General features: G+C 43.1%; 1 protein-coding gene across 5 annotated transcripts in view; it reads right to left on the bottom strand.

Annotated features, from left to right (window-relative positions):
* Positions 1–15,647, bottom strand: part of SEPTIN8 (septin 8) — a 51,092-nt gene that overhangs the window by 25,174 nt on the left and 10,271 nt on the right. For 4 of the 5 annotated variants that reach the window (XM_072146079.1, XM_072146080.1, XM_072146084.1 and 1 more), the window contains exons 2-6: positions 8,792–8,906; positions 7,079–7,274; positions 4,675–4,861; positions 1,068–1,229; positions 41–137 (exon numbers count right to left, since the gene is read on the bottom strand). In XM_072146079.1, the coding sequence (XP_072002180.1) occupies positions 41–137; positions 1,068–1,229; positions 4,675–4,861; positions 7,079–7,274; positions 8,792–8,906 (757 nt within the window). The remainder of the gene's footprint in view (positions 1–40; positions 138–1,067; positions 1,230–4,674; positions 4,862–7,078; positions 7,275–8,791; positions 8,907–15,647) is intronic. The other variant, XM_072146082.1, reaches the window with a different exon arrangement.

Raw genomic sequence — 15,647 nt, 5'->3', positions numbered from 1 at the left:
CACACGCAAACACTCTTCTCTAGCTAGATTGGTTACTCACCTTGTACCACTCCCCACGGGTACTGCCTGGCTCTCACCAGCTTATTGCCAACTTTCACCTCCTCAGTGCTCCCCACTACTGCAAAAGGAAGATGGGCCTAAAAAACATAAAACAAAATTATACCTTAGTGAATACAGCAAACTACTGGGACAGAACAATAAAAACTACGGATGAGCAGAGTAGGTTCTCTTCATGACGAAAATAGTCAGAAACCTCAATCCTATGCTTATTTAGGACATCTCCATTACATTTACTGATTGTAGATGATTAATACTCCACATCCCCCTCCCCTGTGCTGTAATCTTAGTTAAAGAAAACTATCACCATGGATCTACCTATTAAGGTAGATCTGGTGGTAGGTGCCTCCAATGTATGTAAGGATAGGCCTTTTGAATTTAGCAAGTCTTTGCCATGTCCATGCTCCGGAGATCTGCATTCATGTCTCTTGTGAATGTTACCACTAGAGGGCACTACAGAACAGTAAAAGGAATGTTCTGGAGATTATAAATGTGGATCACTCAGCAGTAGACTACCAGAAGGAGTCTGGATCTGCACAGGACCATGCACATGTAAACGGCTGTTTGTCAAAAATGAAAATCGTTCCATAAGGTTACGTAGGCCCAAGGCTCCGCACCAAATTCTGTGAGGTGAACGTCATCTTTTGAGCTGGGGCATGTAACAGATTTAACTCCTCTAAACATATAATGAGGAGACATTAGAATTGGGGTACACACAGTCTGTGTGACATCACTGCAGAGAGACATATGCGCTTCTGATGTCTGTAAGGTACAACCGAGTCTCAGGTGTTGGGACTCTTCAAAAAAATATTCTTTTTTTTCTTTTAGACAGGAAATCCAAAATGCACCCCCATTCTTTGGATTATGTGGGTTCCAGAGCTTGAAATTCTATGAGCTCCCCTAAAGGGATTTTCCTATGTATACATAGGATGGACTCCATGTCTCCTGCAGTGTGACCCAACACCTATGATCCCATTAGAGAGAGGATAATCTTGTACAGTATTTCTTACATTCATCACAGAGTTGATCTCTGCCACGGCGTCGTCATCGGTTGGGAACTGGTAGATCTGGACGCCATTGCTGACCAGCTCACTCATGATCTTGATCTTAAACTTGTGGAGCTCGCTCTTGGAAATGGTGTCGGCTTTAGCGATGATGGGAATGATGTTAACCTGGAGAAGAGAGGAGGATAGGGAAGGCATGGATTTATTGCCAAAGTTTAAAATGTTTCCCTCTACTGTATTTCTAGTAAACATGCAAGGGCTCAGAGTAAAGACATGGGGCAGTTTGGAAGTTTTTGTGGGAATTTTCTATTTATGTTGAAATTATGGTAGCAGATAATATGATCATATAGACCACAAAACAAGCACAAACATACATTCAGAAATTCCCCCCTGGCTAAGGGTGTCCAAGGACTATATTTTGGGATGGGAATGTAATGGACAGGCAAATAATAATCCACACAAGGAAGAGACTCATTTCCCCAACTTTGTACCAGCACGGTCATTTCCCTAAGCAAAATAGATTAACCTGGAGTCTTCAACCAAGAGCGCCATCGACCTTTTCATTGCATTTCGTTTGAAATAAATATTTTGTTCCATTTTTATGGTGTGATTAATATGCTTTGGTAATTTCTGATACTTACAGGGAGTCGTATCTAAGCAATGAGACTTGCAAGCCGGATGTAAGACTTCAGATACAGTGAATTTTGAATAGCAGTTAGGATACGTTTCTGAGCTGCCTCTACCACTCCCCAAGAGGGGACATCTGGATAGTAATGCTAAAAAGATTTTTTAATGTGGGAATTTAAAATGCATTTACCCACATATACTCAAGGTGGCCTCTACATAAGAGACCTCTAGTGAATACGCCTCCGTTGTCACGCCGCTTACAGATATCATTTAAACCTAAAAGTTATCCAATACTCAAACCCGGTGTAAAATAATAATGACTATTATTATTTTTATAAATCTCCGAATAAAATCCAAGCATAATAAACCAGGGGAACGTACTCATAGATCCAGCTACAGTTGTAATCATCTTAGATCTTCTCACATCAACTTTTAAAATTATGATAATAATCCTGAAGGGTATTATCAGAGTGCTTCTGTGCTGCAGCTTCACAGGTTGTTAAACTGTGCAGGAGCACTTAGCCCTCTGACTGTTTGCTGAAACTTCTCCATCTGTCATGAGATTACATCACACAGAGGGAGGGGAGACAGTGTAACAGCCTGTGAAGCTACAGGATGGAGGGGCTCTTGAGCTCTGAGTTTCATGCAGGTCACAAGCCAATGTGGCTGCAAAGTCTCTTGCTTAAAAAAAAATATTTGAAAATCCAATAATGTGACCCAAACAAAAGAAAATGACTTTCATTTCATTGTTGGTAGAGATTGGCCCCAAATGGCAACACTTTACAAGACCTTTCTCATTTGGGGCCACCATGGGCAGAACATTAGCCCACAATGGTCTGCACTTGAGAATGAGATCGCATTGTCCTTTCATATGAGAAACAAGGCTAAATGTTAGGATATCAGCAGCTTGTAGCCAGACTGTTCGTCATGTGATGGATGTGACGAGACGAGACATGTGATCTTCTAACACTGTACAGTATCTAAACCCACAGAAGAATATATGATTGTCACAAGGAGGATCAGAAAATCTAATTTGTGGATTGAAAGAAATGATCATTTGTCACTTGGTCTAAATGTGAATTGAAAAGGGAATTGGGGTATCCCTTGGTTTGACAAATTTACTATAAGTCTACAATAGCTTTTAGCTGTAGACATGTTGTTCGGTCATGCATTTTCATTGTAAATCTATAGTAGTCTTAGGTTAATGTGTTAGTACTGAATATTTATATAAATCGCACATACTCCAGAGGGTCCCTGCAAGTGTTAAAGTTTCTGGGCGGTACACAAGTACACAGCGCCCATCTGTTAAGTACATGGTAGGAGGCTGCATTCATGTGTGATAAATAAGGCATCCACCCCATGCCCAGCTGCCACATCAATGCCACACTGTTTCATTCTCTGCTTGCAAAATAAAAGCTTAGTGTTACAGTGTTTATCTTATGCATGCTTCCACTCACCGCCTCCTCACCCCAATATAGCCACAAACCTCACTACGGGTCATCCTAACAAAGGAGGAGATAGCCACAATGTGTGCAATGCCATGAAAAAGCTAAGGACTGCAAAGGAAAATAAAACATTTGCACAAAGCTACATATCCTACTGCACAATGCAAACCATCCAGACTCGGAGGCAATACAGAGCAAAGGTTCTAGAAGACTGATCTGTATTATAACCAGATTACACACTGCGCAGACAATGCGACTTTCCTTGGGCTGGCAGATAGATTCAGTAGTGTCCTACCCAATTCTTAAAGTGGCAAGTAGAGGCACAGCCGCACAGTCCTCTCCATCTATTCTCCGCATCTAACTCCACAAAATAATGGAGGAAATTAGGGGGACACACATTCAGAGTTCAGTCTCCTCCCGGGGAATCTTGCTCACAAAGGATTTTCTTGTCTACATAGGACAGCACCCGGACAGACTCATGGGGTAGAAATATCAAGCGCTGGTATTTCTTGTGCAGTACTTGATGTTGGTGCGCCCACTTGGGCCAAGCCAGATAGATCAGAGGCCCTATCCTTCTGATAGATCTTCATCATGGTCGGCACATTTGCTGGGCACATTTTACACCAAGTCTGGCCTGGCAAAGAACTGCACTGTAGCCTGCGCCCGAGTGATCAGCCCCAAGTATTGCTGTTTTGATCCTACGGACCGAACACACTGCACAGGACTGGGAATCCTTGTATCGTACACTAATTTGTACTAATGACCGCTGCGTATTAGTGTACGATGCACGTACTCCAATCTTGTGTAATGTGTTCAGTCTGTGGGATCGGAACAGCATATGGGCTGAACACGTTCGTATGCAATAGTCATTAGAGCCAGGACAAACCAGAACCTGGAGAGGTGGACCCCAGATACAAAAGTAACCCTTTCACTAATCTCCAAAAGCGCTCCAACCCTGCAGAACATGCTTTATGGAATCTGTAACTGCAGAGCTTCCGCAGCCAAACTATACAAGGGTGCATTCACATGGCCGTCTGTGGGGATAAATTTGCGGCTGCATATACGTCCCCATAGACGGCAACGGCAGTCCGGCGACATACGTGTGACAATAATCTGCGCCATACACGGGGAAAAGATAGAGCATACTCTATCTTCCTCCATGTCTGCGGCCGTGTGCCTCTTTTCTCTATGGAGGGGTCACCTCCTCCTCTCCAGTGCCCGGCGGGCATACTGCAGTGTGAATGTCCCCTAAAGGGGAGTTACCTTGAGTGTTTAATGCAAGTAATTCTAGCTTTTCTCTGGTGACATCAGAGGAAACTATCATTTTATTTCACAAGATGCTGATCGCTAAGGACATAACTGCATGACATGCAAGCTTTAGATCGCTTCTCCAAAAATATCCCTAATGCTAACCAGGCACATTGATCTGGTAAAGCCCACGTTGCTTTAGGAGCTTCCTCTTTCTAAAACACCATATTTGTGTTGCTAAGGAACAAACCAAACAAAAAAAAAAGGAAATTGATGGCTGTTTCTACAAGTACCTTACTGTCCAGCTTCTTCATCGTCACTAGATCCAGGGATTTCAGGGAGTGTCCGGTTGGGGTGATAAAGTACAGGCAGACATGTATCCTGGAGTCGTGAAAGTTGAAAAGGGATCGCCGAATTTTCAGTTCTTCTTGTAAATAATTCTCAAACTGAGTATCAATGTAGTCAACGACAGACCTGTAACTGCACAAAAATGCCATGTAAATGGTGGTTACTGATGACTTACTGTATAGAAACCTGGAACAATGACAAGTGCTGAGAAATCCCGGGAGCTGGTGTGGGCCGGCGTGCTCCCAGCCACTTGTGTCATCTCCTCTAGAGGCGCCATGGGAGCGCAGCACCCGCATAGACGGGTGCAGCCAGGAAGACAGTGGTGTTGTAAGACGTTGAACTAACTAAAACGTCTGTTTCTATTTTATGTTGAGGAAAGAAGAAAATAATAACAGGAATGTGGCCGTGTGTGATTATGAGCCAAGAGAACTTCATCACTTTAACTCGCATTTAGAACTTCACTGTAAATCATTGTAAAATAGAAACTGTTTAAACCATAACTCCAGTTACAATGACAGCCGTGTAACCCCCCCCCCCCCCCATAGAGGTTCACAACAGACAATAGGAGCCTCAGCTCAGAGTAAGTGGGTGGTACGGTGGCACTGGGAGACTCTCCCGCTAAGCTTTTTGGTGGGAGAGACTTTGGACTTTATTCAGTAGATGAGGAGACTGACCCCTGTGCTTTCTCTCTCCTGACAGTGCCCACTGTCCTAACTGCATGCAGCATGTTATAGAGCAGGAGGAGCAGATTGTAAATAGTGTCCTATCTGGAGGCTGTGTGTCATAGAGCAGTAGCTTCACAGTGAATGGTTCATAGTGTCCCATCAGCAGGCAACTAGTCATAGAGCAGGAGGAGCAGACTGTAAATGGTGTCCTATCTGCAGGTTGTGTGTCAGAGTAGGAGCTACTCCGCTCAGCAATTGTTCATAGAGCAAGAGGAGCTGAGCAGACTGCACTTGGAATCCTAACTGCATGCAGCATGTTATAGAGCAGGAAGAGCAGATTGAACAGTGTCCCCTCTGATAGCGAGACCGCATATATATGGGAAGTTTTTTTTTAACTGAATATTAAGTACAAAGGTTTATACAGCAAAGAATATATCTACTAACCAAGAGGGGGCAGGGAACTTGCTGTACAATAACCAGTGTAATTTCCAGTAAGCCCTCATGTCGCCATTTCTTCTGTGCAATGCCTCGCAGCACCGTCATGTCAGCATGACAGCACAATTATATGTACGTGTAAACTTCAAGTTATTAATAAAAAGAAAAAACCACAGACTTAACATCAATGCCAAGAGTTACTGGAAAGTGTGCACTACAGACAGCCTGCATGATTTATGTCTCTCAGCGATGCTGCAGACTGATCAAGTCTCTCTCCTTGGAGGGAAGAGGATGCTCCTCAATTACCTTAATTATAGGCTACGTCACCAACATAAAACATAGGTTTCTATGGATGTCACCTGGTTTTGGAAACGCCCACCATGGAGTGGCAGTACACTACAAAGAGCCTGTAGTCATTGCTGCAGATTGGGTATTATGGGGCTGGGGTTGTCGTAGGTTTACAAAGCAGCGCAACTATCCGATGTGTATGGGCTTCTTCTAACTCCACATAGAAGAGTAGGGCAGAGTGGATTTCAGCATGTTTGATCGTTTCTGCTTTCAGGGAGATAAGCTAGCACCATTCTCCCTTCTATTCAATTAGAATACATGCACACTCAGCTTTCAATGACACTTTCTACATGTTGGGCGGCATTTGGGGGACATAACCTAGGTAATATGACTCTGTCAGTATGTGGAGATTGGGACACGCAGTAAGTTGTTGATTTTTATTGACGATAGGAATTGGTTCATATAAGGACTGCTGTCCTTATATGTAGAAAAGTAAACACGGATCCAGCACCAAACGTATTGTGGAATCTGAAGAAATAAAAAAACCTGCCCGACCATAGTTAAGACAGAGTTTATGGTCTGATCCAAGAACAACCAAAATGTGCAACAGAAATACTGATAGAGACATGTTGAAATATATGAAAATGCTGTATTTTTGTTGATAACAATTAATAAGAGAATGTGTTATTTTGCCATTCTGAGTATACTTAAGATTTTACCTTCATGGGAATAACCCTTTGAATTTGAAGGGGTATTTACATCATGTTGGTGCCTGATAGCCATTGACTATGCCGAAATCAGTCAGCTCTTACTCACCCCTGCTACCCCAATTCTCTAAAGATATTGACTGGATATTAGTTTAGAAAGGTGAAGGAGGAAGAGAGACAAATAAGAGAAATAAGCATCTATTCAGGTTGACAATATTCCCACATGTAGGAGAGGAGAAGGTCTTAATGCTTGCCTGTCATCCTTGTTGATCTGGTCACCAAATCCCACCGTGTCCACAATGGTTAGTTTCAGGTGCACGTTGCTCTCTTGAAGCTCATATGTTCGTGGTCTTAGTCGCACCCCGTTCTCGTAATGGCTGGCCTCTTCTGTCTCAAATGTGGTGTTAAAAAGGGTGTTCATCAATGTAGACTTTCCAATCCCAGTTTCACCTAGACAAGAAACCAAACCAGATTATCACACGGACAGCTGAGAAGTGCAAGCAGATGCAACTTATAGACTATAGGCCTGCAACGTTGACGAAGAATAAGATTTATTGACGTATGTTTTATTATTTGATAGATTATGCATTTTGGAGGCAATTCATCTATGAAAGAATATTTGAAATAACACCATTTTAATCCAAAAATTTCCATGTGTGAACCTCTGGCCTTAGTATGGAAGACCATCCAACAACTCCCCCCCCCCCCCCCCCCCATCTTCTAGATGCCATTCCAGTCCATAGTACCCCATGGAACTATGGCTGGCATAATGGGCCAGACCTTCATGCTTGGTTTGCCATATGGAATAATGTGTGCCGCTATGTGGAAGCAATTTAATATAGAGCTACCTAGCCCGTGGGTTCAGAGATAAATTCCCAATCAACATATCACATTGAAGGTGAAAATAGCTTCCAGGACATTTTTGAGGCTTCATGAGACTATAGCTGTTCAGGCAGCTCAATGTCCTGAATCAGAAATATTCAACACGTGTCAAACCGCCATAAATCTTAACTTTGGAGCGACGTCTACAGTAATTCCTAATGTGACCCGGCACCTACATAGCAATCAGACATTTACCAACATGTCTGACAGATCTCTAGAAATGCCTTTGTTCTGCTGACAAGGAGATTCTCATCTCTGTAAATGTGCCAAACATACAGGTTGTATTTGCTAGGGCACATTCTTCTACAGATTCCCTGTGTACACAATACGAGCTGCACCTTTAAGGATCTTCAGTACACTGCCTGGTATCCGGTTGGGGCAAATATGTATAAATGCAGGCGAAACTACTTTATGAATTCCTCAGTAATATTACAGCCAATATTTTATCACCTAATAGTAGGAGTTATAGGTCATGTGCTCCATTTCTTCGTCTCATGGATCTAAATTACTAGTTCATGTTCTGCAGGTCAGAAACACAAATGGGAAGCAGAATGGCTGCTGGATTGGACTATCCACGGATTTGTTACTATAAGGATGCACGGATAAGCACAAGAGCTGTAAACACAGAACGAGACTTCGGATATGAACACAGACCTTTAAGGGCTTGCATGTCAGTACAAAAAACATCTGCTCTCCAGACTTGTAAAGAGATTGTTCCCGTTTTGGCAAACCTGACCCTATACATTCCCCAGTTTGCAGGGGGTTGGTAAGGAAGGACATGAGAAAAGTTTAGCACCCCCCCCCCCACGCAGAATTACGCCAAAAAGTCTGTATTATTTTTTTTCCCATTTACATCTCAACTATAAAAAGGAGGGGTAAATGGTCTGTAAAATATGGACGATGGAAGTATTACCCAGAACATAGTGCAGGACACAATACACCGCCCGCAGTACAGATCAGTGGAGGCAGCGATCCTTGGAGGGCTATAATGCTACAAGCCGACTCTGGGAAACCAGGCTGATCCAGATATCATGGGCCAGAACTCGCCATATAGCACAGCAGATAAGTGTGTCCATGTAACTTACCCACACATAGGATGTTGAAGCAGAATCCTTGGGTAACGGATTTACTAACAAGTTGATCTGGAAGGCTGTCAAACCCCACGTGTCCGCCAAGCGCGAGGCTGCGTTTGTCTTCATTCTGTAAACAAGGAGAAGAGTTAATGGGCAGGTAACACTCTCACAGCTAAACCAGGTGAGGAAATACAATTGTATCTGCATCCTGTATTGCTCTTTGTGCTACATCATCTAAATGTCCTTCATTTCCAGGGGATTTCACTTCCTGTGTTAACCCCAGGTCCAAAAAGGCCGCTCATTGGATAAAGTGGGTCCCTTGACCCCCTCAGAACTTCTGGCGGGGTCACAGCTATTATGATGCCACAAGATGATCCCCAGAACATCAGGGGTTAATAAATGGGTTCATTAGACAACGTAGATTCTCATGTCCCCTAACAATAAAACCAGAAAGTATAGAAACATTACAAAGTGCAATGTACTTCTAGAAGCATTTAGCAAAAAATAAAATACACCCTTAGATCATCGCGTTTCATCACATCATCACAAAGCTTCATTATCAGGACTACAGATTACACAAAGAGGGAATGTAAATGGCTCATGAAGAGTTTTAATTTTTCCAGTAAATAATCTCCATGAATCTGCAACTTGCAAACTCACACGGAGCGATATGGAGGTGAAAAGAGAAGGAAACCGCTGTTTTATATGGTTATTCTTTTCATCTCAAAATAGCTCAGTACATCACAATGTGACCAGAAAATGTGCACAAAAGTCAGGCCCAGCAGGCGGAGGATGGATGTGAGCGAAGACTGTATCTGGGACACGACAAGCAGCCCCCGAGCACAGCACGCGCACCAAGAAATAAATGTATAGATAGATTGCCGTTTATAGATTCCAGCTAGACATTGCCCGGGCTGTGCTACTCCCATCATTTGGATTTTGGATACAGAGGGGAAAAAAAAAAAAAAACATGTTTGCAGTTTATGGACACTGTACTTTATCCTTTATCAGATTTCATCCCATGATCCCAACAAAAAAAACTTAACTCAATTTTAAGAATCAATAGAAGACAATAGTAACTTTTGAAATATATTATAAATAAAGAAGGGTACAGACGGTCCCCTACTTAAGGACACCCGACTTACAGACAACCCATAGTTACAGACAGACCCCTCTGACCTCTGGTGAAGATTTCTGAATGCTTTACTATAGTCCCAGACTGCAATGATCAGCTGTAAGGTGTCTGTAACAAAGTTTTATTGATAATCCTTGGTCCCATTACAGCAAAAAATGTTTAAACCCCAATTGTCACTGGGGCCAAAATTCTTTTTGTCTGGTTCTACAATTATAAAATATACAGTTTCGACTTACATACAAATTCAACTTAAGAACAAACCTCCAGACCCTATCTTGTACGTAACCCGGGGGACTGCCTGTACTGGAAGATTTGTTCCTAATAAAGAAAAACTATCAAAAACCCATCATAATATTTGTTACACATGGCCTTACTTCTAAAACCAACTTTTACAATTATGCTAACGAGTCTGAGGGGCTCTGGTGGGCGTTTCCAGAGCTCCTCAGTGATATCTTTTCACTGGTTGTTACAATGAGCAGAGCAGGTCTCCCCTCCCCCTGCACTTACTGCTGCTGCCAGATTACACAGGCAGATGCAGGAGGGAGACTGCAGGGGGAGGGGAGACATGTCCAGCTCATTGTAACAGCCTGTGAATCTGCAGCACTGAGGAGCACTAAAAAGACCCTCAGATTAATTAGCACCAATTTTCTGAGAAAGGAGGCCATGGATAAATATTAGTACATTACCACATATTAGTGCCTGGATATATGAGAAAAGACCCCTGGTTTATTACACCCAATTTGAATGGTCGATTTCCAGTTTGTGTAAATCAGCTTTCTGTGCTATCCACTGACATCTGAGAGATAAAGGAACCCGATAAAGTGTCTAATGACTTACTTTTTACAGTCCCTGTATAGCCGAATCTCCCTACAGAGCCGAATCAACAAGGGAAATATATTCTAGGTGTGGAAAGAGTTAATCATTAGCTCCCCAATTGTCAGGGGTGGACAGAGTTCTGAATGCTTTCTGATGCCCTGCTCACTACAGGAGAAAAAGCAGGGAAAAAAATCCTTAAAGAAAATCTACCCTCAAAATCCATCATGATAAACCAGGGACACTCACTCATAGATCCAGGCACCGTGACTGTGGTCTTCTATTATTTGTTATCCATGGCCTCCTTCCAAAATCAAATCATTAGCATAATTTTAGTTGATTTTAGAAGGAAGGAGACCATGGATAACAAATATAAGAAGATTACCACTGTAACAGTGTCTAGATCTATGAGCAAGTGTCCCTGGTTTATCAGGTAATGAAATATAATAAGGTTACTATTGTTACCTGTGTGTCCCGGGCCACACACCTGACAGAAGAGAGTCAGAATAACATATTGGTTATAGGTAATACATATGCAAAGGTAGGTTAACTATTTAATGTCATTTAATAAGTATATGACTTCCTCAGATCTCCGAATAGAAGTATTTACCAGCATCAATCCTCAGAATGGTCAATTCTCTCTTTACAGGCTTTTTAACTGATAAAACCTTATTATTATCTTTTGTTGTGGTTAATGACATACAGGAAATTGACAACATATCCAGAGTATTATTATATACCGTATATACTCGTGTATAAGCCGAGTTTTTCAGCACAAAAAATGTGCTGAAAAACCTCACTTCGGCTTATACATGAGTCAAGAAAAAAAATAAAAACGTAATGCTCACCCTCCGGTGTCCCGATCCTCGGTGCGAGGCTCCCGATCCTTGGCGCGGTACCAGGAGGCGGCGGCTCCTCTTCTTTCTTCTGTAGCAGGCAGATCGCGTCCATGCGAACTGCCGGCGGGCGCACAAAAAGATGCAGCGGTGTTGCGGCTGATGACGTCATCAGCCGCGACACCGCGGTATCATAGTGCCCGTCCGCCGCCAGATCGCATCGACGCGATCTGCCTGCTACAGAAGAAAGAAGAGAGAAGAGGAGCCGCCGCCTGGTACCGTGCCGAGGATCGGGAGCCTCGAGCTTAACATCGGGACCGCGCCAACGATCCGGACAGCGGAGGGTGAGTATTAAGTTTTGGGGTTTTTTTTATACGCTTGGCAGGGGGCTGGCCGTATACCACATGGGGACTGGCTGTATACTACACCCTCGGCTAATACTCGAGTCAATAGGTTTTCCCAGTTTTTGGTGGTAAAATGAGGGGTCTCGGCTTATACTCGGGTATATACGGTACATCTATAGCAGGAGTGGCTCAGAAGACCATGAAATGTGTTTCTCCAACCACAATCTTGTTGGGAGTAGATAATTCTGCACATCTAAGAGAGAACTAAACAATTCCTCAAGTTCAGCTAAGAGGTTCTGAGCAGTAGTCCTTGTGTTTATATATAGTAATAGGGAGGATCACATTTCAGACTTTCCACAAATTCCAGAACAGCCAAAAATATGTGAAAACATACAAATCCAAGCACATCCACAAGCTTCCTTATTTCCTGGCTGAGAAGTGACGGAGAGCCACAATGGATTTATATGGTCAGAGTCACTCAGGTATGCCGGGATATGCTAGACATAGCCCCAAGTCCTCATCCCTCCTACTCAAAACTGTCCAGTATACTGCATTGGTATATAGCAGGACCCACACATGTTCAGCTTTTAGGCCAAACGGTGTATTAGAAAAAAATTACACAATATATTAAAGAGTAACTGTAAAGGTTTTTTATTTTTCACAAATCAACGGCACTTGGGATGTAAAACATCTTTGCCTATTAGCCTTATTACCTATATGCAGTAATTTCCTTGTTATAGACCTTATATTACCTCAATGCTGGCAACAAATCTACAAAATGTACAGTTTCATGGGAGGGGGGAGCTGCTGCTCCCTGCTCACAGGGGAGGAGGTCATGTTTCAGTGAACTTAGAAGAGCTGGATGTGTTTGAGTGAGGTATATGATCGCCCCTGTTCCCCATCAGTTCCTCCATCCCAGTCTGCGATTCTACAGAACTTTCTCTGTCTCTGTTCTTCTCACTGCTCCCTTCCCCTACCTCGTCATCTGCAGAATCAGCTATGTGTAGATAAGCTAGTAATCCTTAGTGCTCAAACAGGCTATAGACTGCATGTTACTGGTTTACGATTTCTTTCACTTATTACATGTTTCCTGCAAATCCATGTGATGGAAGCAGCCAGGCTGGTCATCATACACATCCTGTATAGACACACCGCGGTGTTCAGGGGTTTTACTTGTGGGGAAACTAAATGGATTTAATGTTAAATTACTTAGAGAGAACCCAGGGCATCATGAGATCTGTGGGCAAGTTAACTGGCCTCAGCCTGAGGGCACAGACTGACAGACATTAGTCTCCGCCCACTTCAGAACTTTGGAAAGAAATGGGACAAGCAGCACAAAGTAGGCTTCCTTCTCTTTGTTTTCAAAGGGGGAATCACATAATAATTTGGTAAAATCACTTTACAGTTACGCTTTAAAGGGATTGCCCAAGTTACATATAAAAATAAATAAAAGAAGCCTTGCAGCAGCTGTTCCCTCAGATCTCAGCAAGGTGTTTATAAGGCATCCATCTCCTGTCACCAGTGGTAAAGCCAACCGGCTATTTTTGACCGCCGTGACCCTGCCAAATGCCAGGAATCGATGAAAGACACACTGAAGTACAAACACACCGAGGCAGAATCTGTGGCACAAAAACTTTAAGAAAATCTACCATCAAAATCAAGCATAAACCAGGGGCACATAGATCCAGGCGCTGCACATTAGCATACTTTTAAAAGTTGATGTTAGAAGGAAGGAGGCCAGGGGTAACAATTTGGTTATGGTTGTGCTTATGGTTCCGAACAGGAGTTAGAAAAATAGGTTGGAACTGGATCTGCAGCTATATATTTGATTTTCTGTATCTCTGATTCTGTAGATCACTGAACCACAGGCCTTAATGCAATATGAAAGAAGAGATTCTCATCTTTAGGCTACAAGCACACAAACGTATTGGGGACAGATATAGGTTCCCCATAGTTGTCTATGGCGCTCGTGCTCAACGTACAGTGCAGTGGCCGTATAAAAGATAGAACATGTATCGTGCACCACTATTCTCTATGGAGAGGGTAGGGCCAAGCAGCGCTCTCTTCTCCCCTCTGCACCCTTCTCGACGTGTGCCCGTCCGGCCGTAGCTGCGCGGGCATACGTTAGTGTGCATGCAGCCTTAATGTGACACAAAAATCATGGTGCTAGGTAGTATAGAACCAAAGATAGGGGGTCTGAAGTGACACTCCCTTAGCAGCCTCAATATGTAATTTCAGCCAAAATCTGGCCCTTCTCTCCTAATTTTCACTTGACTTGAGGAAATTTTTCTATAGTTAATTGGTTGAGATTTGACATAAAAGAGGCAGTTCAAGAAAGGACAGTTCATTCCCTACCTGAGGGGACTAGAAGTTTATTGGGCTAAACTCTGGCAATAAAGTCCCTTTAAGACTACTTTTAGACACTTTTAAAGGGAACCTGTGCCTAATAAGCCACTACCAGCATGTTGTTAAGCAGTTGAAAAGCTTCTAGATCATGTTTCATTCATGGCCCATCTTGGTGGAATCTACTTTGAAGCGAGATGCAAGTTAGATGTATAAAGTCAGGGAAGTAGAGAATTAAACACTGAAGTCAAGCTCTCCCTTCTATGAACACCTCCTCCATCATGCTCCAGACTTCAGGACATCAATGATGTCCCTGGACGCAGGACCATAAATTACAGTGAAGGGGGAATTCTTGGGCAGGGAAAGCTTGACTTCAGTGTTAAAATCTCCGCCTCCTTGACTTCATAAAACCAATTTACATCTCACTACAAAGTTGATATTTTGGATGATGCCCCCACACTAGGCCATGAAGGAAACATAACCTAGAACAGTGATGGCGAACCTATGGCACTGGTGCCAGAGATGGCACTCGGAGACCTCTCTGTGGGCACACGGGCTGTCTCCCAGGCACAGAGTTTGCCCGACATGACACCTTCCTGCAGTCTCAGGCAGTCCAAGTAGTGCCCTGCTATTATAAAGTGACCCATCCTGTGCTGCTTGGTCCTGGCTGAAAAGTGAGGAGGAGTGGATAGGGTCGGATTGGAGCTCAAAGATTCTGGTAGCAGTTTGTTACTGCCTAGATTGCCGTGTTGGCACTTTGGGAAAAGCTAGTGTGTTTTGGGTCTCATTTTGGGCACTCGATCTCTAAAAGCTTCGCCATCACTGACCTAGAAGCTTCTCAGTTGCTTAATAACAAGCTGGTGGGGATTTATTTCTTATGACTGGTTCCCTTTAAAGACTAGCTTAACAAAAGGATGCATCTGAAAAGTACTTTTGTTTTGAGACAGAATCTGTAACTACAGTAATTAGATCATGGAGTTATCCCTATGAACACAACGCTGCAACCAATCGGTGGGGTCCTGCGTCCCATGTACATGGCTTCATGGGAAAAAATATGTGCAAATATTATGTATTCCAGCAAAAGACAGAGAGCAGTAAAACTATTCCAACCTAGAAGCCTTCTCTGAGACCGCAGAAAGACAGAAGGTTATGGGAATCTACTGCAGGAATGATAATGCTGTTATCCCAGCTGGGAAGTTTCTTTTACTGACCCCGGTCATTACTGTGATGCCGAGAAGGGAGCCAAAATTCAATGAGAAAATCCATGCTGGGGTTTAGAGTCAAAATTAAAAGGATCAGAAGGCAATCCCTCTGAAATAAACCCTTGTGCTTGTACATTGTATCAAAAATCATATTCCTCCGAAAATCTGAGCCATTCCCAGCATACAGACTGTCCG

Source organism: Engystomops pustulosus, chromosome 4 (assembly GCF_040894005.1).
Source record: "Engystomops pustulosus chromosome 4, aEngPut4.maternal, whole genome shotgun sequence".
Lineage (NCBI taxonomy): Eukaryota > Metazoa > Chordata > Amphibia > Anura > Leptodactylidae > Engystomops > Engystomops pustulosus.
Note: the sequence above shows the minus strand (reverse complement) of the source record. Positions and strands in the feature narration are given on the sequence as shown.